Consider the following 26,454-nt stretch of genomic DNA (forward strand, 5'->3'; position numbering starts at 1 on the left):
AAATAAATAAATAAGTTGGAATTTATGGAGAGGAAGTTCTGTAATAGTGAAATGATATTAGTTAATGATCATGTATGTGTGCCTTCTAAATAATCTGATACAGTATCTACAGCCCATTTCTTTCTCAAATGGGGCTGCTTCAAAGCAGTGTGTTTTAAAAATGGAAGTGTTAATGCCGGATTTAGCAAAGTAGATTTGGTCTAGGATCTACTGGTATTATCCACTGCTCGTTTCAAAGAACTAGTTTATATTGTTAAATACATTTCTTTAATCTTGTCTGACCGGGTTAGACCTCTCAGTACAATCTTATAATCATGTAGGTATGTGCAAAGAAAACAGAACGTGGCTCTAGGAGTAAATTAATTGTACTCTATTTTTCACATAACAGTAAGAGTTTGAGTTTTCGTAGTAATCACTGAGTTCATAGATCCTACTGTGGTTACAAGCCTGAATTTTGCAATGCATTGCATTAACTCAACTAATTTATTCCATTAGAAGATTCAATACAGAATTGTATTAAGTCATGATAATAGCACTATTAATGTTTTTCAATACTATTATTCAAAGCAATAATAAATCAGAAGGGACCAGTTAGAGGTGAGATGATTTAGTGGTTGATTTAATGCAGAAACTTGCTATTTAATTTGACTTTAGGAAAGTCAGTGAATTAAAAAAGCAGATTATTTTAAAGGTATGATATCGGTCTGTTTCAAACACAATTACACCGTAGGTAAATTAACAGTTAACATGTCATATTGGCCATATATAAAAAAAGACAGAGAGTAAAAACAGTTAAGTATCCCAGTACATACTTTTCTTAACTCTCTTGTTGTTTTTTCTTCTGTTGCTAAAATATTATTTAATGTTTGTCAAATAAAATTTATTTTTAAAAATAAAGCAAAATAATATAATTTGTGAATATGCAATTGATAAATATTTTAGTCCCCACAATAAATCTGGTGGCAGAGTGAAATATATTTAATCGCCTAACTTATGGTTAGTGAACTAGTCTTTGGTTTCTGACTCAAAATAATACCTGTACAATTATTCTATAGTGCTTTCCATTAAAGGATCTCAAAGTGCTTTACAAAAGTTAGTGAACTAAGCCTCGCAACATCCTGTGAGGTAGGCAAGTGCTTTTGTTATCAATGTTGCCAGCTCTTGAAATGTTATCACAAATCTCATTATATGTGGTATTTTTCTTGAAGTCCTAACTTCTGGAGTATGTGAACGCACAAGATTCTCTGCTTTCATTTTAAAAAAAGTAAATTTCTAGCCATCATGGTTGTGAAGAAAATGTGAGCCAACTGAACCATAATGGCTCAAAACTTAGAAGGCAAATGAAAAGAACCTATATTTATTATTTTAACACCTCAGGATTTGTAAGCCAATCTTATGAGTTTTGGGGGTCTGACTCATGATTTTTGATCAGTTGGGGTTGGAAATACTGTGTTATTAAATGACCAATGGTGTGGTCGAACTGAACAACATATATAAATAAAATTAGTCCCTGTTCTAAAGATCTGATGCCTTGATCCAGCAAAGCAATTAAGCAAATGCTTAAGACAGAATTCACCGGAAAACCCAGAGGAGGGAATAACTGTATTTAGCGTCTATGCTATATGTTGTTATTAACTCCTTTCTTGGGGCACTGTGGAAGAAGCAAAAGTTGTTATCCCCATTTAACAAATGGAGAAACCTGAGGCACAGAGAGACTAAGTGACTTGGCAGGGGTCACACTAGAAGTCAGTGGCAGAGCTGGGAACAGAACTATACCACATCTGGGTAATAGTACCCTAAGATTGACCAGTGGAAAAATATGTCTGCCTCTGAAGAGGCTTATTAAAACTGTCTATATACATTTTCAGCAACAGAGAATGTCTGTGGAGAGCAAAACTAAAAGGAAATAGAACTGTTTCAAACCTACTGCTTTCATTCACCAAATTAAGTCAAATTAAAATCGGTGGGTTCAGTTCAACGCAGGTTGCAATCCTGACGTTTAGTTGGAGTGGTGAGTTCAAATCCATAAACTCCAAGTGAACCTAGTTTTGAAATAGAGGTTTTCAAAATGTGCTGAACTATGGTGAGAGGAGATTAACAGGCAGGCATTACTCAGATCTATTTTCACAGTATAAGCTTCGGGCTAAATAGTGACCTTGAGATCTTTTGTATTGCCAATTCTGAAAGTCTTTGGTACGGGTAAAGAACTGAATGGCTTTAGATTTACAAAAAGATAATGATCACCTGGTGATTTTTAGAAGCAAATAATTAGCTTAGCCAGTGCTTGTGTAGCCTGAAGGATTTATAGTTGTTAGACCAAAGCACTAGAAGAAAGAGCCTTATGGATTTGTGAACTTAATGTTTCTACAACAAATCACCTTCAATTTGAATTGGGGAAAAGGGTTAGACTGGATTGGGTTGCTTATGGAAAAGGATGTTTGAGGAGCTGACGCACAGAATTCATTTTTAGCAGGTGAAGTATGTATAATCATTTTAAATATGTCTGCCACAGAGAAATAATTGAAGTGATTATGTTAACAAAAGTAACAGCAGTGGCTCAAGGACATGAGTCAAAGACACTATAGAGGCTCTCTTGGTAGCAGGTGTTTTTCAAAATTCTAGGAATTTTAGACGGGACATTATTATTGACATCTGTAGATGCTGAAGAAGCAGAAGTAACCATGCAGCTTAACCCCAAAGGTGAAAAGTTGACAGACTGTCATCTTGCTGCTACTAATAATTTGGGAATGGTTTGACTGGGTTCCTTATTTAACACCATAAATAAGAGTTGTATATGCTGTGATAGTTCTGAGTGATCAGATAACTTTACAGTTAAGGGGTCAAATTCTGTGCTGATTTATATCCTGTGCAGTACCAATGATCTCAGTGGGATAGTCTGGGGTGTTAGTACAGAAACTGATCCATGGGGTGGTTTATTTCCATTAGGAGATATAATTAATGGATAGCGGACAAGGATTTTGTGCAGATGAGATCCAATATGGTCTGCATTATTGAAACCTGGTTATGTGTCACGGCAGGTCCGGTGTTGATCCTTATTACCCCTCAGTCCCCAGATAGTCAGTACAACACACACCCAGATCCAGAATGGACAGAAGCAGAGGAGGAGCAGCCATTTGTCCATTTGTGATGAGGGTGGGATATCTTGGCAATATGGTAATAAGCAAACTACAGTGCTTCAAAAACAACATATACGCAGTGCAGTCTCCCCTGGAATGGAGGACAGCAGCCAACCAAAACCAAAGCATGTAGCACAAGAGTGAGCTGGGAAATGGGGAGGCTCAAGGGACAAACAAACCTCAACTGATCTGTCAAAAGACTCTCTAGCTGTACTTTTCAGAGTCAGCTCCACACACTGAAACATTTTGATCAGAATTCCACAAGAAAATCAGCTTTCTTCAGAGGGCCAATTTTACATTTAACACTGGATTGAAATTTTAGACACAGAGATGAAAGATGAATACAAAACATGTATACAGCATGGGAAAATACTGTAATCTAGGTGGCTGATTTAATTTAAGAAAATAATAATCAGTTTTCTCATTCCAAATCTACACGTGGATGGATTGACAAGATCTAGTTCAAATTAATAAATATCAATGAAAACAAATAAAGTATTTTTAACATTTCCATATTATTAAAGTTGCATGATACTGGGCTCAGTCCTGCTCCCATTAAAGTCAGTGGGAAAATTTGCCACTGACTTAAATGAGATAAGTATTGAGCCCCTTTTCACAATCTCCTACCGTTAGGCTCTTGATTCCTGCATGTGAACTCACCTCCTTACTTTAAACTTTCCTTACCCTAACCCACATACATAGAAATTATGGCAACATAAATTATTCCCTACACTCTTAATAGGACTTTTGTCAAAGATTCTCAAAATTACCTTAATAATGTTCCTCTGGCTCCAGTGGAATATTCCAAAATCCAATCCAATACCTTCTGTGTGTTGTATAAACATTAATATTTATTTACAGATACAGTACAATAGCTACACTTAATGTAAGAAGAAAACAGGGAGTAGAAAACCCTCAGGAGATATGGGGGAGGACTTATACAGAAACAGCTTATAGATTAGGACCATGTTTAGATCCTAGATTTATGTGCTTGCAAAGGTAGTTGTTACCACGCATTAAGAAAAAAAGAAATCCCACCCCCGCTTAATAGCATTTCTTTCTTTCCTCTGAGTCACACTTTGTCTGACAAGTTTGGGCTGGGCTGGGCTTGTCTCTTATAATACAAGTCCTCTTTAAATCCAGGGTAAGGAATCATGGAAACAATGTCTATTTAAAAGCCAATATGATTTGTTAGGAAACGCAAAATTGAATTCCCAAATCATTCAATTCTTTAGTCTGTTTGATCAGTAATTCATTAAGGTATCACCAGTATATCCTCAAATATGAATATTGCCATTTATTACCCCCCAGACAGGTCATTATAAATTTTGGGCCAAATCCTTCATTGGCTAGAGTGGCTATACTGCTGTAAGGATCTGAGTGTGCAGGTCTTCTGTTTCAGTGGGTCTAAACTGGGGTCAGTGATGGGCTTGGGTCTCTGATGCTCTCTTGTCACCTCCAAGTGAGAGAGACGAAGCAGCAGTTCACCAAATCCTGAAACATCAGGCCCACAGGAAGTCTGTTGGAATGCCCAAGGTGTGTGGTCACCTGATTGGTTTACACCCACTACTTGAGCCAGAAATGACTGGGGTGGGCTGTCTGAGCAACTATGTGGACTTTCCGTTGCTGCAGCATCAGACCCCACTCTTGCATGTGTCAAGGTTCCTTCCCCACTCTGAACTCTAGGGTACAGGTGTGGGGACCTGCATGAAAAACCCCCTAAGCTTATTCTTACCAGCTTAGGTTAAACTTCCCCAAGGTACAAACTATTTTACCCTTTGCCCTTGGACTTCCACTGCCACCACCAAAAGTTTATCAGGGTTTATTTTATTAGGAAAGCGTTGTTTGGAAACGTCTTTCCCCCCAAAATCCTCCCAACCCTTGCACCCCACTTCCTGGGGAAGGTTTGGTAAAAATCCTCACCAATTTGCATAGGAGACCACAGACCCAAACCCTTGGATCTTAAGAACAATGAAAAAAGCATTCTGGTCTTACAAGAAGAATTTTAATAGAAGAAACAGTAAAAAAGAAGTAACAATAAAAAGAATCACCTCTGTAAAATCAGGATGGTAAATACCTTACAGGGTAATTAGATTCAAAACACAGAGAATCCCTCTAGGCAAAACCTTACGTTACAAAAAGACACACAGACAGGAATATCCATTCTATTCAGCACAGCTTAATTTCTCAGCCATTTAAAGAAATCATAATCTAACGCATATCTAGCTAGATTACTTACTAAATTCTAAGACTCCATTCCTGTTCTGTCCCTGGCAAAAGCATCACTCAGACAGACCCTTTGTTTTTCCCTCTCCCCAGCTTTTGAAAGTATCTTGTCTCCTCGTTGGTCATTTTGGTCAGGTGCCAGCGAGGTTATCCTAGCTTCTTAACCCTTTACAGATGAGAGGATTTTTCCTCTGGCCAGGAGGGATTTTAAAGGGGTTTACCCTTCCCTTTATATTTATGACAGAGCAACCACGTGGACTTTCCGTTGCTGCAGCATCAGACCCCACTCTTGCATGTTTCCTGCAATCTGCATCCAACTCCTGTTCCCACTTCCTGCTCTTCTCCTGTGCTTGTTCCTGGTTCATGGCTTGCTCCTGCCCTTGCCCTCAATTTCTGCCCCGCTCCTGCTCATGCCTGATCCTTGCCTTTTCTCTGGTTCATGCCCCTGTGCTCTGCTCCTGACCGTTAGCTACCAGTCCCAGCTCTGAGTCTGGCTCATTTTCTGGCTACTGGCCCACAGCTCAATTCCTAACTTCCACTCTGATCCTTGGCTTGGCTCCTGATGCCAGTTCCAGCTCTGACCCACTAGGTTTGACTGCCTATGATCTGGTCCCTAACAGCTGGATTGGGGGGACAGATGGGAGGAAGGCCTGTTCCCCTACTACTAGTGGGCCCATGCAACAGCTAGGTAGAATATTCAAGGCGATGTTGAGCAAATTAGCCCACTGGAGCTCCACAGCCCCAAGAGACTCTCTTCCCTTTCATGCCCTTAGCCCAGCACACCCACTCAGCAAAGGCAAGCATTTGATCCTAAATAGCAATGCAGGGGTAGTGGTAACCAATTTACAGACAAAATTAAAATACTGACCCATTACTCATTTATAGTCTCTAGACACTGCATCTATTCCATGTACCAGCTGGTTTTGTCTTCTGTTCTCTGTTTGTTTGAAGCATACAGTCATCTCCAGTGCACGCTTTACTTCAGGTTACACCGACTATTTTTATTTATTAACTGCTGACATCTTCGTCCAAAGAGTCAGTCTCAAGGACAGACACAGAAGGCACAGTGGGATATCCAGATGAGGGGCATCATTTAAGTTTTTGAGTGTATTATTGTTATTGTGGGTGATAGATGTAAATTGTTGCTGGGTCACTGGTGTGCTAGTTCTCCATGTTTTTCCAACAGTTCTGCTGACATCATGGTAAGAAACACTATTAGAATGTTCTAGAAATTCTGGTGTCTCCTGTATTTCTTTTGGCGTTTGTAATGCTCTTGCACATGTAGAATTGCGAGAAGATGATTCTGAAAAGTTTTTTTCAGTAGTAGATTGAGTTGTTGTACAGGAGCGCTAATATAGTGCACTGGCAGAGCTGTGGGGTGTCTCCGTATATGCAAGGTTATGCTCATCTCTAGATCAACATTTCTGTGCCATCTGTGCTATGTCATGCAAAAGTGATGGCAAGCTCAGCTGTACTGAAAATAGCAGAGTCTGAGCCTGAATCTTCTCAATTACATTTCTTGCACTGATAGATGCGACCTTTTAAAACTTTACTTTAAAAAAAGTCCAGTAAGTAGAAAATGTGTGTCTGGTCTTCAACTGACGTAAATTGGCATAGCTCCATTGACTTCATTGGAATTATACTGATTTAAACAGGCTGAGTAGCTAGCCCCATTTACTGTGTTTCGCCAGTGAAAATAGCCAGCAAACTTTGCCTCCCCTATGGAAGTCTAGTCAGCAATACACTCTGCCCACTTCTTAACCCTTTTCTCGTCATTTAATGTGTGTAAATATAGCTTTTGTATCACAAAAATCAACAAATTGTTAAACGGAGCTGTTTGACAGGATTACTCAGAAAAGCCATAAAATAATAGAAATTAGAAATTAAAAAAAATTGCTCAGGTAGGTTATTTTATACATTCAGCTGCCACTGCAGGACTGTTCATGCTGTTGCCTCTTTGGACCCATGCAGTTAATCAATATTTGGGGGCTTGCCAGGTTGTTTCCTTTAGGAGGAGAAATTGATTATACAAGTCAGGTATTTTGTTTACAGGGAATGTATATAAAGTCCTGTTTCCCTGAACACAGCAGGAATCAAACAGCTGGAGTTTCCTTGCTCACAGTTTCCAGGCCTGCCTCTCCAGCCAGTCCTGTGCCCCAGTGAGCTCTGTCCCTCTACTCCAGGGGTGGCCAACCTGAGCCTGAGAAGGAGCCTGAATTTACCAGTGTACATTGGCAAAGACCCAAAGTAACATGGCTGCTACTCTGAAACCAGTAATACATCAGCAGCCCCTCATCAGCTCCACCCCCGACCCAGCACCTCCCGATCTGCTTTTTCATGGCGTGCTGGCGGTTCGGGGGGGAGGGGTCGGGGAGGAGCGAGGGCACGGCAGGCTCAGGGGAGGGGGCAGGAAGGGGTGGAGTGGGGGCAGGGCCTGTGGCAGAGCCAGGGGTTGAGCAGTGAGCACCCCCCGGCACACTGGAAAATTGGCGCCTGTAGCTCCAGCCTCGGAGTCTGTGCCTATACAAGGAGCCACATATTAACTTCTGAAGAGCCGCATGGGGCTCCAGAGCCACAGGTTGGCCACCCCTGCTCTACTCCCTCTCCGAGCTGCTTTCATCCCTGCTTCTCTCGCTGTCTGCTGCCTTTCTGCCAGCTCTCAGCCTCTCAGGCTATGTGTACTCATCGAGCTAGGGTAAGTATAAATAGCAGTGTAGCTATAGTAACACAGGTAACTGCAGCAGAGACACAGTGTATCCGAGTATGTACGTGCCTGAAACCGGGTGTTTCTTGGGCTGCTACCCATGCTACCATGGCTACACTGCTATTTATACTCATGCTAGCTTGATGAGAGCTCGCACAAGTATGTGTGCACAAGCAGGGGAATCACAGCCCTTGCTTGTAGTGTAGACACAGGCGCCAACTTTCCTTGGCGTTGGTGTGTGCTCGTCTCCCCCTGACCTTGGCCCCACCCTGACTCCGCCCCTTCCCTGGCCCTATTGGACCCCTCCCCAAATCCCAGCCCCGGCCCCGCCTCTTCGCAAGTGCGCCGCGTTCCTCCTCCTCCCCCTCTCTCCCTCCCTCCCACCCAGCGCTTGCCGTGCGAAAGAGCTGTTTCGCAGCGCAAGCACTGGGAGGGAGGGGGGAGAAGCAGGACTCGGCGGCACGCTCAGGGGAGGAGGCGGAGGCGGGGCAGAGGTGAGCTGGGGTGTCAGGGCGGGGAGCTGCCAGTGGGTGCAGAGCACCCACCAATTTTTCCCCGTGGGTGCTCCAGTCCCGGAGCACCCACGGAGTCGGCACCTATGAGTGTAGACATAGCCTCACACACAACACGCAACCAGTGAGTCCCCTTATTCCTGCGTTTGCAATCAGTCCAGGTGAAACCCCTCAGAACACATAGCTTATCTCTGCTCAGGCTTCATCATCTGCCAGTTTCAACTGTCTTCAGCTGTTTCATTCCATAAGAGGGCTAATTGCTCTTTCCATTTAGCCTAAAGGAAGGATGGTTAGCACATCCATCAGCTTGAATGACGTCTGTGATTGTCTATAGATCAAAGACCAACTTGATAGTAGCCATTACTACCTTCCAGAATAACAGTGTACAGAATGTCTCCAGGGCTCTGTCCAATCTAGTTTGAAGTGATCACACAATACAGCTTCAACCAATTCCATTGGGAAAGTATTTTATGGACAAAAGTCATTGAGATGGTGCTGGAAGAAATTTGACTTGTCCTGACTCATCCCAACCAAAACGGGTTAACATGTTGGCTTTCAATATTATCTAAAAATTTGACTTTGAAGAGCCAAAATAGATAGAAAAGGAAATTTGCTAGTATAATTCTCAAATTGTTTAAAAGTAATGCTTCCATAATTCTCAAAGCTTCATATATTTCATGCTATACATTTTTTCTTGAATTTTGGTCTAATTTATACCCTTCACATTCCCCCAGTTATGCAAGAAAAGGGTGGTTATTTTTCCTACCTGAGGAACTCAGTGTTATTCTGTGACATTCACCCTGCATGGCGGGAAATCCTTTGGTCAGGCTAAATTTTTAAGGGTCCAGGAATTGTAGCAAGCTCCTTCTTCTAAAAATGAGAATGCAAGATTAGTTTTTGGTTGATAAAGGTAGGGGGAATTTGTGTGTGACTCACTCATGTGAAAATTATCTGTCCTGATCCCATCTCTTTTCCTGTCTGAAGTGTTTTGGAATCTGCATCAAATATAAAATATTTAGTATCTAAAAAGGGAGAACTGAACATCACATCTATCAAACAAGGAAAGATTAAGAAGTATGCCTCCATATGGTGTAACTGTTGGGAAGAAAACAGCTGAATAATGTTGAACTTACTGAGATCTCCAGGTTCACTTAACGTGTAGTGTTAAGCTTGTATTTATAGTCAAACTGTGATTTAAGCTCTAGCTCTTCTGCCTTAATAGACCCTATTCTACTCTTTGTTAAGAAGTGCCAGTTACATTTACTTTCTCTCCTGTAAAAGTAAATGTAGATGCTAATCTTGAAGTAAGATTTTATTGCTGAACATCAAGGGTTGTTCATATGATGAGACTCAAGACAGAAGATTTTGTGTATTTTTGCTCTTCATTTGTAGAAAAAATTTCAACTCTGATTAGGGGATTTGGACACAAACTTTGCTTTAAAAATTACTGGTCAAATTCACTAATTCTTGTTGCCTGGCAGTCTCTAATAAGCAATCAGTTCAATTTAAATGTAATAAATGTGAAAGTAATGATCCTTCAAATGTCATTCTTTGGTTTTACAGAGTTTTGAAGGTATTCCTGTCCCAAACTGCTCAACGTATTCCATACATGACAGGTGGCCGAGTGATGAGGATGCTGGCTGTAATTCTCCTGATAGTCTTTTGGTTCCTGATCGGCTGGACTTCTGCAGTCTGCCAAAACTTGGAGAGAAATATTTCACTTACTGGCCAGGGACAAACATCAGACCACCTGATCTTCAATATGTGCCTCCTAGACCGCTGGGATTACATGATGGCTATTGGTATGTTGACTTTTTGGCTTGTCTCTTAATTTTTAAATAAAACTCGTTTCCTTTACAAAAAACGAAACAAAACCTCTCAAAGCATTTGTCAGACCTTGGAGCTTCACCTGAAAAGCATATAGGAAAATTAAATAACTAGGGGTGTCAAAAGAAAAGGAGTACTTGTGGCATCTTAGAGACTAACCAATTTATTTGAGCTTAAGCTTTCGTGAGCTACAGCTCACTTCATCAGATGCATACTGGGGTGTCAATTGATTGCAGTTAACTCACGCAATCAACTCAAAAAAATGAATCGCGATTAAAAAAATGAATTACAATTAATCACAGTTTTAATTGCACTGTTAAACAATAGAATACCAATTGAAAATTATTAAATATTTCTGGATTTTTTCTACATTTTTAAATATATTGATTCAATTACAACACAGAATACAAAGTGTACAGTGTTCTCTTTATATTATTATTTTTATTACAAATATTTGCACTGTAAAAATGATAAACAAAGAAACAGTATTTTTCAATTCACTTCATACAAGTACTATAGTGCAATCACTTTATCGTGAAAGTGCAACTTAAAAATGTAGATTTTTTTTGTTCCATAACTGCACTCAAAAACAAAACAATGCAAAACTTTAGTGCCAACAAGTCCACTCAGTCCTACTTCTCGTTCAGCCAATTGCTAGGACAAACAAATTTGTTTACATTTACGGGAAATAATGCTGCCCACTTCTTATGTACAATGTCACCAGAAAGTGAGAGCAGGTGTTCACATAAGACTTTTGTAGCCGGCATTCCAAGATATTTACATGCCAGGTATGCTAAACATTCGTATGCCCCCTCATGCTTTGGACACCATTCCAGAGAATACAGGTGCTGATGATGCTCGTTAAAAAAATAATTTGTTAATTAAATTTGTGACTGAACTCCTTGGGGGAGAATTGGATGTCTCTAGCTCTATTTTACCTGCTTTCTGCCATATATTTTATATAATAGCAGTCTCAGATGATGACTCAGCACATGTTCATTTTAAGAACACTTTCGCTGCATATTTGACAAAACGCAAAGAAGGTACCAATGTGAGATTTCTAATGATAGCTACGGCACTTGACTCAAGGTTTAAGAATCTGAAGTGCCTTCCAAAAACTGAGAGGGACAAGGTGTGGAGCATGCTTTCAGAAGTCCTAAAAGAGAAATAATCTAATGCGGAAACTACAGAACCCGAACCACCAAAAAATAAAATCAACCTTCTTCTGGTGGCATCTGACTCAGATGATGAAAATGAACATGTGTCAGTCCGCACTGCTTTGGCTTGTTATCAAGCAGAACCTGTCATCAGCATGGAGGCCTGTCTTCTGGAATGGTGGTTAAAGCATGAAGGGACATATGAATCTTAAGTGCATCTGGCATCTAAATATCTTGTGACACTGACTACAACAGTGCCATGAGAACACCTTTTCTCCCTTTCAGGTGACATTGTGAACAAGAAGTGGGCAGCATTATCTCCTGCAAAAGTAAACCAATGTGTTCGTCTGAGCGACTGTCTGAACAAGAAGTAGGACTGAGTAGACTTGTACGCTCTAAAGTTTTACATTGTTTTATTTTTCAAGGCAGGGGGGTTTTGTACATAATTCTGCATTTGTAAGTTCAACTTTCATGATAAATAGATTGCACTACAGTACTCGTATTAGGTGAATCGAAACATAAAATTTCTTTTGTTTTTTGCAGTGCAAATATTTGTAATAAAAATAAATATAAAGTGAGCATTGTACACTCTGTATTCTGTGTTATAATTGAAATATATATATTTGAAAAATGTAGAAAACATCCAAAGCTATTTAAATAAATGGCATTCTATTATTGTTTAACAGTGTGATTAATCGCGATTAACTGTGATTAATTTTTTTAATTGCCTGACAGCCCTAGAAATAACACTTTTTATCTGCACTGAAAGGTGAAACATAATCCAAAGATTTTGAATATTGTATCATTTTCAAAGGTGTGTAACTTGGACTACAACAACAGTGTGATCTGGTGCTCATGAAAATAAGAGCTTTGAAACCAGGAAACCAGTCTAGATCCTCTTTAGACTGACAAAGTATGGAGAAGCCTAATGCAAGCATTTTATTTCTGTTCTACCAGACCTGGATAGATCACCCTTGTGTGAACTGGGCTGATTTAGCCCAGTGCAGGTTCACAATTGATTGTCAAAGTGATGACATGTTTGTTGAAACTGCCAACTTCATTTATTTGTTAGGAGTGTTCCTCATGTTTGAGACAGATTGCTGAGGCACGGGGGAAGTGACAACCTGCAATGGCTCTTGTCTGATTGTATCACAGGTTGAAGAGGAAAGGCAGCACGTTTGTTTTCCCTTTGGGTTGTAATAGGTTGTGTTGGGTTTCCCATGTTGAAGTCCAGTATATCTATAAAGAGGACTACCTGACAATATGCAGTTACCTTTAATATTTTTCATACCTAATCCTGTCATTTCTCCAGTGGTATTGGTGAGCCACAGGATCTGTTTCCACCAAACTATATCAAATTCTCCAATATTTCAGAGACAGAAATAGATAATTGTCTCGACAGTTGTTTCACCTCCTTATCCCCTTGGCTCATCTTCTTCATGGTTCCCCCCCAACCCAGTTTTTCAATAGAGCTCTTCTGCTGGTGGGTGAGGAGAAGGTGTTCTCAGTGGCTCCCAGGGAGTAGTGAAGAAGAAATGGATAGAAGCTGGCTATGGGTTATAAGAGCGGTTCCTTTTAGCAAGCTTTACTTTGGTGTCATAGTAGCACACAGAAGGCTGACATCATGGCAGTGTAAAGGGAGACAGCAACTGGCCAGGCTCCTTGCTCCCACCTCACCAGGGACTGCAGTGGGTATGAGATGGTTCCAAGGCCACCCCATGCCATCTCTCTAGTCCCTCTGTTCTGCCCCTCTTTCCTTTGTGTGAGATCTCCGGGTCAGTCAGAGACCTAATTTCTTTGTTAACATTCTAGCCAGTGGCCTGCAGACCATGTTGTGCTGGTGGGTAGAAACTGGCACTCAGTAGAACATTTGATAATATACCAGGTAAATCACTACTCTTGGAAGAACTGTCTAAAGTGTGTTGCATTATCCTATACAATATAATAAAGTGTGAGGGACAATGTAAAAGGAAGTTCTCCAGTAACCCCATGTTTATAAAACTCAATCATCATCAGACATCTCTCTTTTAAGTTAAATAACAAGAGGAGAAAATGTGAAGCATTTGTTGTTGTCAGATATTAAACTAGTTTGTCCCATAATTTCATTGCTTATCAGGTACAATAGTATATTAGAACAATTAGTACAATAGTATATTAGTATATTCCTGCTGCTCTTCTACTGTTAGTTATTACAGAATGGTAAACAAAGATTTTTATTTTCCTGGTTTTGTACCCACAATAGCAGCCGGAATTACAGCATTCACACAGAAAAATGTGACCAGCCAATGTGATCACCAATGCAAATGGCAAATATTTCCTCTGCTCGGAGTTAGAAATTGACAAGGAATGTATTTCAAGATGCATATACATCTAGATTTGTTGATGACTATCAAAATGAATCAGATAGGAATGAAGATAAAGCTGGAATACAAGCCTGAACAAAAATGGAAAAGTAGAAATGTCTTGAGTTTTTATCATTTTGCCTGTTAACCCAAACTACATGTGCAAATATGTTCATACAGATATCTCTAGAATCCTATGAATCAGTATCACGGATACCAGAAGATATTACAGATGCAATACAGTTGCACACACTGGATGATTTGTGCGGTAACTAAAGATCTGAAAAGCTCTTGACCAACTGGATGTGTTTTCAAAACCAGGATACTTCCTTTCTGAGACTTGGCAGGAGAAATAATACATAGTGTGGAACCTCACTAATTTACACCATTGACTGGGAGTTCCATTGATAATTATTACATTTTATAAATTAGCACATATGTGAAGATATTTGATTAATAATATAAAATGAAAACCAAGGATGCTGCCTTACAAAATGTATTTTGTTGATTTAATTAATTTTAATTGAGTGTAAAGCTTCATAGAATACTAGTGAGTGTTCTGTAGTATATTTTGTAAAATAAAATCCTACCAATGTGAGAGTTCATCATTGCACTCTGCTGTCAAATCTTTGCTGAAAGGCAGAAAGAGAATTGTCCAGATTGCAGATTAGTGAAGAGAAAATTAACAAGGTTCTGCTACAAATCCATAATGAGATAAAGTTTTTATGTTGACAGAGATTATGGGAGTTAGGGTTTATGGAGTATTTTCCATACTAATCATGATATTTATCCAAACCCTTTAGCAACAGTGAATGTTTTGTATTTAAGTTTCTATTACATTTGACAATATGTTTACAAGGGGGAAAAACAGGATTGATGTCACGGTAGACCATATAGACCATCAAATGAAGAGAAAGAGGTGGGTGAGGCATTTGTAGAAAAAAAAATAACAACAATATGCAAAACACAAATCCTGGTAATAACGGGGGACTGTAATCACCCAGATATCTGTTGGAAAAGTAATATGGCAAAACACAAAATTTCCAACCAGTTTTCAGAATGTATTGTGGTTTGCAGTCAACTTTTTGTTTCAGAAAGTGGAAGAAGTAACTAAGTACATTTTAGACTTGATTGTGACTAACAGGGAGGAGTGGGTTATAAATCTAAACATGGAAGTCCATTTGGGTGACAGTGATCGTAAAATTATAGACTTCATGATTTTAAGGAAAGGAAGGAGTGAGAGAAGCAAACTAAAGACAATGGACTTCAAAAAAGCAGACTTAAACAACTCAGAGAACTGGTAGGTTAAGGTCCCATGGGAAGAAAATCTAAGGGGAAAATGAGTTCAGCAGAGCTGGGAGTTTCTCAAGGAGACAATATTAAAGCACAACAGAAAACTATCTTGATATGAAGATAAGAAGAATAGTAAGAGGCCAAAATGTCTCCATCAGGAGCTCACTGATAACCTACTTAAGCTGTCCAACCTCCTATCCTGGCTCCTGGTCACCCTCCCTTTCTGCTTCTCCCTTTTTGGCTTCTGCAATCCCCTCTCCTGCTGCTCAGAACCCAAGTCTTCACTTGTCTGCATTTCAGTGTGGTTGATTTCTCCAGGGCCATCCCTAGGGGACTGCAGGGCCCAGGGTGGAAGTGATGAATCCGTCACTTCCGGGACTGACTGCGCTGGCGAATCACACCGGCCCGCAGGGCCCCCCAAAGCACGGGGCCCGGAGTGATCGCTCTGATTCATCGTACCCAAGGAACGGCTCTGGTTTTCTCCTTCTCCTCACTCAGTGGACATAAGGGGAGCATTGAGAGCATTGGAGAGAGTCTTCTGGCTCTCAGTACTTGTGCCCAGTGCTGCAGTGGGCTCTGGCTGCTGGGAAGAGCAACTGAAGGGAAAGTCTTGCTCATCTCCAGTAGCCCTGAGCTGGCGCATACTCGGTCAGATGGAATCTGTGGAGAATTTCACCACCAAGCTCTAATAAATCTCTACTGAGCATCTGCAAAGTGAGATTTTTGCGGGGAGGGTCTTAGAATCATAGAATATCAGGGTTGGAAGGGACCTCAGGAGGTCATCTAGTCCAACCCCTTGCTCAGAGCAGGACCAATCCTCAACTAAATCATCCCAGCCAGGGCTTTGTCAAGCCTGACCTTAAAAATATCTAAGGAAGGAGATTCCACCACCTCCCTAGGTAACGCATTCCAGTGTTTCACCACCCTCCTAGTGAAAAAGTTTTTCCTAATATCCAACCTAAACCTCCTCCACTGCAACTTGAGACCATTACTCCTTGTTCTGTCATCAGCTACCACTGAGAACAGTCTAGATCCATCCTCTTTGGAACCCCCTTTTAGGTAGTTGAAAGCAGCTATCAAATCCCCCCTCATTCTTCTCTTCCGCAGACTAAGCAATCCCAGTTCCCTCAGCCTCTCCTCATAGGTCATGTGTTCCAGTCCCCTAATAATTTTTGTTGCCCTCCGCTGGACATTTTCCAATTTTTCCACATCCTTCTTGTAGTGTGGGGCCCAAAACTGGACACAGTACTCCAGATGAGGCCTCACCAATGTTGAAGAGAGGGGAACGATCACGTCCCTCGATCTGCTGGCAATGCCCCTACTTATACATCCCAAAATGCCATTGGCCTTCTTGGCAACAGGGGCACACTGTTGACTCATATCCAACTTCTCGTCCACTGTAACCCCTAGGTCCTTTTCTGCAGAACTGCTGCCGAGCCATTCGGTCCCTAGTCTGTAGCGGTGCATGGGATTCTTCCATCCTAAGTGCAGGACTCTGCACTTGTCCTTGTTGAACCTCATCAGATTTCTTTTGGCCCAATCCTCTAATTTGTCTAGGTCCCTCTGTATCCTATCCCTACCCTCCAGCGTATCTACCTCTCCTCTTAGTTTTGTGTCATCTGCAAACTTGCTGAGGGTGCAATCCACGCCATCCTCCAGATCATTTATGAAGATATTGAACAAAACAGGCCCGAGGACCGACCCTTGGGGCACTCCACTTGATACCCACTTGATACCGGCTGCCAACTAGACATGGAGCCATTGATCACTACCCATTGAGCCCGACAATCTAGCCAACTGTCTATCCACCTTATAGTCCATTCATCCAGCCCATACTTCTTTAACTTGAAGGGTCATTTTTCCCAGGGACAGCAAAAATCACATTACTAACACCAAAGTGACCTTGCCAAATTTCAAGACTGTACTTCAGTATAGAGGTGCTAGAGCTCAACAAAATGGTTGTAAGAATTTTTTTTTAATGGGCAAAACAACCTATTTTTTCTTCATCATGTTCTCAGAAATAGCTGCACTGTTTTAGCTGAAACATTCCAAAAAGATTTAGCCGGAGGCAGACAACCTGCATGGGAAATTTCAGTCTAAACAGTTAAAAATTGGCAAAGTTATAAGCTGCTGAAAAAAGGATCTTATTATGGAAAGTGTCAATCTACTTTAACTATAGGCAGCAGTATGAGCTTGGCCTATAACAAATATTGTTTAGGAATATGAAGCAATTCAATTGAATGTGCACTGAAGAGGCAAATTGATTCAAACTAGAAATGTATTTAAATTGCTTGGCTCCCGGATTAACTATGTTCATCTCTATGCCCCTTATAAACTTTTGTGTAATATTTGAAAACCACTGAAATTTTTAATAAAAAAAAACTAAAATGGGATTTAGCCCTAAAAACCTCTAAAATTACAGCATTGTTTCAGCTGACTTTTAATCTAAATTTAACAAAATGATTGAACCTCAAAAAATCAAAATGCATAAGTATAGTATATTACCAAGTTACGAGTCAAATACAGCATACAAATATTCTTTATCACACAGCTACATGTGTGTTTCATGGCAAATGCTTTGTTATTACATCATGATTGCTTTAATTATCCATAGGTTTACTAAGGCAAATGAACAAGAAATCGATATTTTGCGCACATATGCAATTATTGTAGCCCTAATTTTCCACCTATCATAGTTAGTGGCAAAATTCCCATTGACTTCAACAGTGCAGGATTAGGCTCCCTGCTAGCAATATTGCCCTTCTTAGTACCTACAGAGGCATGGATCAAATTATGTTATCTTGTCTACACTGGCACACTAAATCGGCACTGTTGCAATCTATCCAGTGGTGTCGATTTTGCGGGTCTGGTGAAAAGTGATAAGTCGATAGCAGAGCACTCTCCTGTTGACTTCAGTACTCCACCTCCCCGAGAGGCAAAAGCTAAGTTGGTGGGAGAGCATCTCCGGCCAACATAGCGCAGTGTAGACACCACGTTAGGTTGATGTAAGCTACGTTGCTTAGGGGGTGACTTTTTCACACCCCTGAGTGATGTAATTTACATCAACTTAAGCAGCAGTGTAGACCAGGCCTCAGGCACAGTTCCTACGCAGGGTTCCATCAAAACAACACGCTTGCATGGCTGTGCTCCTGCTGGCAAACCTGATGCTCAGCAAGGTACCTGCCACTCAGAGGAGTTCCCTCTAGTGCTGTTGACTGAGATGGGGAGGTGCTCCGGGTCTCCTCTTCTTTGGGCACTTTCAGTGGCACTGGCCTGGGTTGGGGAGGCAATCCAGGGCTCCCCTTTCCCTGACCACTTCTTGTGTTGTCTAGGCCTTCCCCTATTCCTGATACTTTTGATACCACAGCCCCGTGGGTGCTTCCCCTTTGCATAGCCACTTCCTGTGCTGTTTGTCTGAGGGGACAGGGAAGAGGTCCCAGGGCTTCCCTGTCACTCAATATCTAGTGGTATGTCAAGCTGGGGGTAAGGAGCTCAAAGTCTCCTCTGTTGTCCCTCTCTCAGCTGTCCTCCATCCTTCACTTTCTCTCTCCTTTCTCTCTTTCTTTGTTTCCCTCTTTATCTTTTGTGTATGCGCACACACACACACACACAGAGTGAAACTGAGGGAGAGGCTGTGGAAGGAGAACGTGTGTGGGAGAGTAGATGCAGTAATGAAGACGGGGTGTGGAATGACTGATGAGAGTGTGGAGTCAGTGCATGGAGAAGCAGGTGGAATAAGGAAGGGAATAAAATGAGGGGGATGGTATGGGAGTGGGAGAGACTGTGTTCAGAGGCTTGAGCTCAGGCGGTCATATTACACATTGCTCCCAACTGAAGTCCTTGGGAGTTGTGCCTCAGTAAAGGATTTGGCCCTATGTCATTAATAGTTGCCATATATGGTATATTGCAAAGGAATGCATATTGTTTTTCTTTGAAGATTAAAATGACACTGAAATAAGTACAGCTTAGTTAAAAGGGACAGATAAAACCCTGGTAACAGAATGATCCAGGAAACAATTCAGAACTGAAGAAATATAAAGGGATTACAGATCCTTGCAATGTCTGAAAATCCTTTCAGTCTGTGAAAAGGAACTTTTAATATGAAACAGCGTAGCCCTCCAGGTGAGAGGTGGAGTGCAGCGAAGCGTAGCCCTCCAGGTGAGAGGTGGAGTGCAGCGAAGCGTAGCCCTCCAGGTGAGAAGTGGAGTGCAGCGAAGCAGAAAGAGACTCTACAGGGAGAAGAAGAAGAATCTAGGGCATAGTATTTTTTTCTGTTTTAAAATTGTGTTCACTTAGCTTCCAAAAGACAGTCTGAGTGGTTAAATGGACGGAATAGCCGGCTTTCCAGATCATGGCTCAGTGAATTTCAGGAAACGTAACTTGAAATAAGGACAATAGACTGAGGAAATAAAATGCTAGTTAAAACTGAGTAAAATCAAATAGCCTGTGTTATGGGTTTAATTAGCGTTCTAATCTGTCAGTATTCTGAGAAAAGATGTCCTCAGTGTAATGGAACAGTTATGTGTTTTCCAAGTGGTACCTGCTTCATAATTGCCTCGTAAATGTATAGTAAATCGTAGTTGTTAATGGTTTCGCCTTCTGAAAGAAGTGTATTGAAAGGTGTGCCAGATTAGACAGTGGTTTGGAAGGCCACCTCTAGAGAGCAGGAGCCTTGTACACACTGCAGAATGCTACTTTACAAACTGAAATCACCACTGGAAAGTAAGTGCGACAGTACGTTTATAAACAGTGGTGCAAGTAAGCAGGTACGGTCAGGTATTCCGTACCATTAAGAAATTTATTGCTAGTATGCCATACCGGAAAGACACATTTTCAGAACCGCAGAGCTCTCCCAGGAACCGCAGTGGTGAAAGGCGCAGAACTGTAAGGCTGCCGGGTGGTCCCATGCTGGCAGCTCCTCCAGCGCAGCTGTACCGCCCCAGCCCTTCCACGCAGCTGTCTCCTGTCTTGGGTCTGTACAGCCCGCCGGAGGACTGGGCTGGGGACAATACAGCCGCGCCAGAGGAGCTGCTGGCATGGGGCCGCCTGGTGGCCCCAGGTTCTGCTCCTTTCACCACTGGGGTTCCCGGGAGAGCCCTGCGCTTCAGAAATCGGTATCCAGCACAGCGGGAGGACAGAGCCCCCCCAGATAACGTGGGATGGGGAGGGGACAGGGAGAGCGCCAGGGCACCAGGCTGGGGGTGGGGTGGGGTGGGGAGGAGTCATGTGAGGGGTCATGCTAGGGCTTTGGCCCCAGACCCCTGCAAGTCTAATGCCAGCCCTGGTGATCCCATTAAAATGGGGTCGCAACCCACTTCATGGTCCTGACCCACAGTTTGAGAACTGCTGTTCTAATCCTTCTCACGCCATGCAGAATGCATTGCAAGCTCTACACCCTAAAGCCATCAGTCTTTTACACATGCATTTTCCTCATCTGCACGTTTTTGTGTGGATGGTAAATATTTAGCTACAAATGTGAAAAGTGGATATGAACTGTAGATAAAGTAAATGGCAGCTAGGAGTGAATGTAGACATTAAACCTTTTTATTAAGAAAGTCTAAATCATAGGGAAAGTTATTAAAATGCCAATTAGTGCTAAGATAATTAATAAACTACACTGGTGACAGGAGGCTTTGCAGTCAGAGGCATGTGCATTAAAAGGATACTTCATTGTTCAAGAGCAATAATTAACTTCCACAGACAACTCCCTGTTCTACAATACATTGTAAACATACAGGGCCAGAGCTTCTGCTGGTATAAATTGATCGAGTCAATAGAACTACACCAGTCTACATCAGATGAGGGTCCGGTCCACTGTATATAGTAAACATGCACTACACAGTGCAAGCTTATCATTGCCCTTCCTCACCGAAAGGTGAAAACACCAAAAAAGGACATTTACAAATGAAATTTTAAATAGAAAATGGGGGAGATTCATCTTTGGTACAGTTGACATTATGGTTCAGTTACACCAGGCATGAATAATGGTGTAGAACAGTGGTGGGCAATCTGCGGCACACGGGCCGCACGTGGCCTGTCAGGGTAATCCGCTGGCGGGCCGTGAGAGAGTTTGCTTACGTTTACCATCTGCAAGCACGGCTGCCCGTTCCTGGCCTATGGGAGCTCCGGGCGGCCGTGCCTATGGATGGTCAATATAAACAAACGGTCTTGCGGCCGGCCAGCGGATTACCCTGACGGGCCGCAGGTTGCCCACCACTGGTGTAGAATATGGCATGAATTTGGCTCAGTGTATTGGATAACCAGTCTAAGTGTTCCAAATGAACTAAAAGCATGAAATAGCTGAATTGCTATCAAAATCATGTAAAAATCCATTAAAAACAGCCATTGTTCCTAGGAATTGGGGGATACAATAAAACTGGTTAATTGGGTAACACAAAGACTGAATAAGATGTAATCTAGATGAGAACAAGGTAATGAACAGTGGGAGAGATCATTTAAAAACTCCATCCATGTATATGGGATATTTAAGTTACAACCTATTTTTGTCTTTTGCCTTCCAATTACATGTACATCAACATATGCCTTCATAGCAACACTTGTCTTACTCTCATATGTGTCTCAGTACATCTCTCATTTGTCCATCCACCCTGAATACTTACCTTGCAGTTATACTGTTGTCACTTCGTTTCTGAGGATACATTGTCTTGCCCTGTTTTGTGAGCTAATGCTTTCTTTTGCATGCAGATGTTGACAGCTCTCTGTTTTTTTGCCTCTTCCCTCCCCCCCACCTTTCTTTCTGTAGGAATGGGAGAATGTGCAACCTATTTCTTATGCCTGATGAATAAGAATAGTCATAATCTACAAATTTGTTTTGTTTTGGTAAGGGCCTGGTTCTGCAACCCATGGTTATGTCATTCCCAATGAGTAAGCAGTATTCAACATTAGGGCTGGCCAGAAAACAGAAATTCCATTTCACAAAAAATGTCAAGGTTTCAAAATGTGAAACAAAGCGGAGACCTTCTGAAATTTTTCATGAAAAAAAATTGAGAGAAAGACCCCCCTCAAGTATAGCCAATAGTCCTTTGATTAAGGCACTTGCTTGGGATGTAGGACACCCCGGTTCAAGTCCCTGAAACAGAGAAAGGACTTGAACTTGGGTCTCCCACATCCCAGGTGAGTGCCCTTACCACTGTGTGCTATTAGTCTGGGGTGGCATGCTCTCCTATCCATTCCATCTTATAGCAACAAAATGTTAGTCAAAACATTCCTATTTTGATGAAATGGCATTTTTCTGTGGAAAAGAATTTAGTTGAAATTTTTTTGACCAGGAAAGGGTTGCACAAAATAGTTTTCAAACATCCAGTAACAAATCCTTCAAGTTGAAATGTACAGAATCATATCCTCTGGAGATTTCAGTTTGGGTAAACAGGAAGCTTGTTGCTCATTGGTCTTTTATGAACAGCTGTTTCTTAAATTTCCAATAAATGCTAAATCTGAGGTGAGGAAAGAGCTGATAAGTAACAGTACTCTCTTCTACTCCCTGTTCCAGCAGTCACCCATTAATTGGGACCAGACCTCTCAATTTGCAATGGACTCCAGTCTAGACAGATACAATCCACTTATTTATTTAGTGTATGTAATCCAGTCAAGCGAAGTCACAGTGTTTTTATCAACAACGTTCAAGGCACGAAGACTTCCAGAGAGATGAGTCATTTTTCAGTCCTCAACGTGTGTCATGGTTTGTGGCTGCCCACATTGACATAGTGGACTGTGTATAAAATGCTACCGAAATTCTGCTGCAGCACAAATTCCATGTCTGGTACGAAACCGGTTGAGATGGCACCATTACCTTTGTGGTAAATCAAACCCAGGTTGACACTGAGTGGGGTCCGAGACAAGATAATTATTTGTCACTATCTCTGCAGACCACGAAGCTCACCATGTATCCTCTACTGTAAATTCCTCACCCGGTAAGCTTATCCACAATGGGCACCATGAGGGCAGACAACTATATGGTGGATTAAACAAGTCTTTAATTAACTGTAGATGTGGCATATCACACAATTTTGTCATGAGATTTCCTATGTTTTCCTCTCTGCGAACACTGGGTGGAGCAATATTGCAGAGAACCAGTAACCATGGTAGAGGAATAGATTTATGTGTGCCTGAAATAATACACATGGTGGAATTAAGTTGTGCGTCGATCATCCTTGTGTAAGACAAGCAAGCCCATACTGGAGCGCAGTACTCTGCTGCTGCATAACAGAGTGCAAAGGCTGAAGTGTGTATCGTTTGGATGTTAGCATCCCAGGTAGTTCCGGCCAGTATTCTGAGCAGATTGTTGTGCATTTTGACCTTAGTTGCTGTCTTTGTAAGATTATCATAGTAGGTGAGAGCTCTATCCAACGTGATGCCTAGATAAACCAGGTGTGAATCATGCTTTATTCGCTGACCATTGAGAACTATATTCAGCTGTCTGCCTGCTTGGGCATGAGGTAAGTGGAAAACACTCAAAACAGTTTTACTTTCACTTGGTATCAGATGCCACCAATGACGATAATCGGCCATAGCCACCATATCTGCATTCAAAACACTCTCAAATATGTCAAAGGAGTGTAACTGAGTGCCGAGGCATATGTCATATGTATAAACAAACTTGTGAGACCTGATATATAGTAGGTCATTCGAATGTAAAATGAATAATGTTGGAGATAATACTGATCCTTGCGGTAGGCCATTCTTTTAGCGCCTCCAAGCACTTGTTCTGTCACCAGTGTGCACACAGAAATGGTGATTTCTCAAAAACAAAGCCATTGCACATATAAACCAACTTGGTGTAGTTTTAGACAATTTCACCAAAAGGCCTATGTGCCAAACTGTATCGTATGCCATGGTCTGGTCAAGAAAAACTGAACCAGTCTTCAACTAATGTTGGAATCCCTTTTCGATGAAATTTGTAAGTGCCAGCACTTGATCACATGTACTATGACCCTGGCAAAAACCAGCTTGCTCTGGTACCAGCATGCCTTCTACAGATGGTGACATTCTTTGAGAAATCAGACGCTCAAGCATCTTAAAGAAGATGCTTGGGAGTGAAATTGATCTGTAGTTCAAAGGCAAGTGTGGATCTTTTGCAGGTTTCAGCAAGGCGATGACCTTTGCTTGGTGCCAGATTCTAGGCAGTCTGGATTCCCGCAGAAATGTTGAAAAACCGAACAAGCTATTCCTGAGCAAGGGTACCCAGATGTTTCATTAATTCAGGTGGAATTCTATCATACCTGGGAGCTGTACCTGTTTTTAAATCATTCAGCACTTTATCCAATTCCAGATTAGTGAATGCTCCATTTTACTGTCAACTAGATTAATCCTTAGGAAACGCCGCCACTCATCATGTACCTGTCGTTTGACAACTCTGTCAACAGGAGCTTTGGCGACCTTCAACAGATGACTGGCAATCTGATTTGGAGTAACTGCCAGCCTGCTTTGTGCCCATGGAAGTTGAGCCACAGCTAGTCGGTGAATTAAGCTCCAGCTTTTCTGGCTTGACCACGTAAAATCAAGCACTACTGTCACTTCCTCTCATCGAGCCCAATGAGCGGCATCCAATGATTCTATAAGATGGTCTGCAATCTCCGGATCACCTGAGTCCTCATTCTGCCTCAGCAAGTCTACACAATCCCTCATTCAAACATGGAATGTATCCAGGTTGGAAGCCACGTGGAATTGTTGCACTTGCAACTTTAAAAATGGCACAATAGAAATGACTATTTGCATCTTCCATGGAGATGATGTTTAATGGGATGGTTACGATGCTCTGTTCTAAGTACTATCTATAGGAGCCCCAGTCTGCCTTCCAGAAGTTCCATCTAGGCTTCGGTATGCCCCTTATAATCGGAAGACGCATTCCTATCTGACAGGTTTCAGAGTAGCAGCCGTGTTAGTCTGTATTCGCAAAAAGAAAAGGAGTACTTGTGGCACCTTAGAGACTAACCAATTTATTTGAGCATAAGCTTCCTATCTGAGTCAACGATGGACGATATTGGCTATGTGGAAAATCATTAAGTACAGTACATGCCGCTAGCTGCAGGTGATTGGCAAACTATATGACCCAGCACAGGTCTGGGTAGTAGTCCCTAGTCCAACATGCTGAATGGAAGGTATCACACTGCTTAGGGTCATGGACCAGTGCAAGATCATGATTTGTTGCCCACTCCAACTGAACTGAAGCAGAAGAAAGTCTTAGTTAGAACAAGAGCTCTGTTTAGAGATAAACACTAATTAACAGGGGCTGGTGCTCATGTGAATAAGGGATGTCAGAGTGGTCCTCATGTCCCTGCAAAGTATAACAAACTATTTATCCAGGGAGAAAGCAGCAACTATAGTAACGGCACGACTTCCATTACTCTTTCAACAAGAATGAGAGGCCTAAGTAAAACATTTCTTGTACACATGGCTATATGTGAGGTTGCAACACGCAGTTCCACCACTAAGGACAGAACGTAATTACATGTTGTATCCTATAATGAGGGAGATCTTTGTTTAGTCCTCACTTTACCTCCATTGTGCGCCAGTTGCCACCTGACTTTTTGTTTAGTAATGTTATTTAATGACTTCAAAAATGGAGAAGTATTAAACTGAGCTTATAGACATTTTTAATATTATGACTAATAAAAGAAATCCACACCATTTGCATCCTTCCCTCTGGCTATTTTTGCTTTTGCCCTCCATTTTGCATTTTTGCTGCATATTCTAATTCCATATTTGGTCATTAGACAGTTGATATAATACAGATGCCTATTTCAGGCTTCTTTCCTACTCCTTGCTCCTACTGCTTCATCTCTTGAGTTTCATAGCCAAGTTTTACATTAAAAACTATTTATTAGAATTGGTTAGTACATATTGAAATAAATGATTGCTCAGTTGTAACAGATTCTTATAGAATCCAACAGGTTGCGTGTAAACCCTCATAACCATTTGCAACACCTTCTTTTGATGTGCTTATAAATGTCTAAAACATGCTCATACCATCTAGTAACCCTTTATAAACTATTTGTAAATATAACGTTAATATAAAGTGTGACCGATTTCATTTAGTGAAATACCACTTTAGTACTTCGTGGGCAGAAGTGAAAGTAAGCCGGTGCGCCCCGGTACGGCATACCGGCAAGACCCGGTGTGCCGTACCGGGGTGGATCAACTTCCCCAGGTGCAATTTAAAGGGCCTGCGGCTCCCAGCAGCGGCTGGAGCCCCCGGCCCTTTAAACTGCTGCCAGAACCCTGCTGCTGGAGCCTTGG

General features: G+C 41.6%; 1 protein-coding gene across 1 annotated transcript in view; it reads left to right on the forward strand.

Annotated features, from left to right (window-relative positions):
• The window catches only part of GPR158 (G protein-coupled receptor 158), a 306,945-nt gene that overhangs the window by 259,505 nt on the left and 20,986 nt on the right, over positions 1–26,454 (forward strand). Inside the window, exon 7 of the mRNA XM_007058480.3 lies at positions 10,143–10,381. Within this exon, the coding sequence (XP_007058542.3) occupies positions 10,143–10,381 (239 nt within the window). The remainder of the gene's footprint in view (positions 1–10,142; positions 10,382–26,454) is intronic.

The sequence above is a fragment of the Chelonia mydas genome, chromosome 2 (genome assembly GCF_015237465.2).
Source record: "Chelonia mydas isolate rCheMyd1 chromosome 2, rCheMyd1.pri.v2, whole genome shotgun sequence".
In the NCBI taxonomy this organism is placed as follows: domain Eukaryota; kingdom Metazoa; phylum Chordata; order Testudines; family Cheloniidae; genus Chelonia; species Chelonia mydas.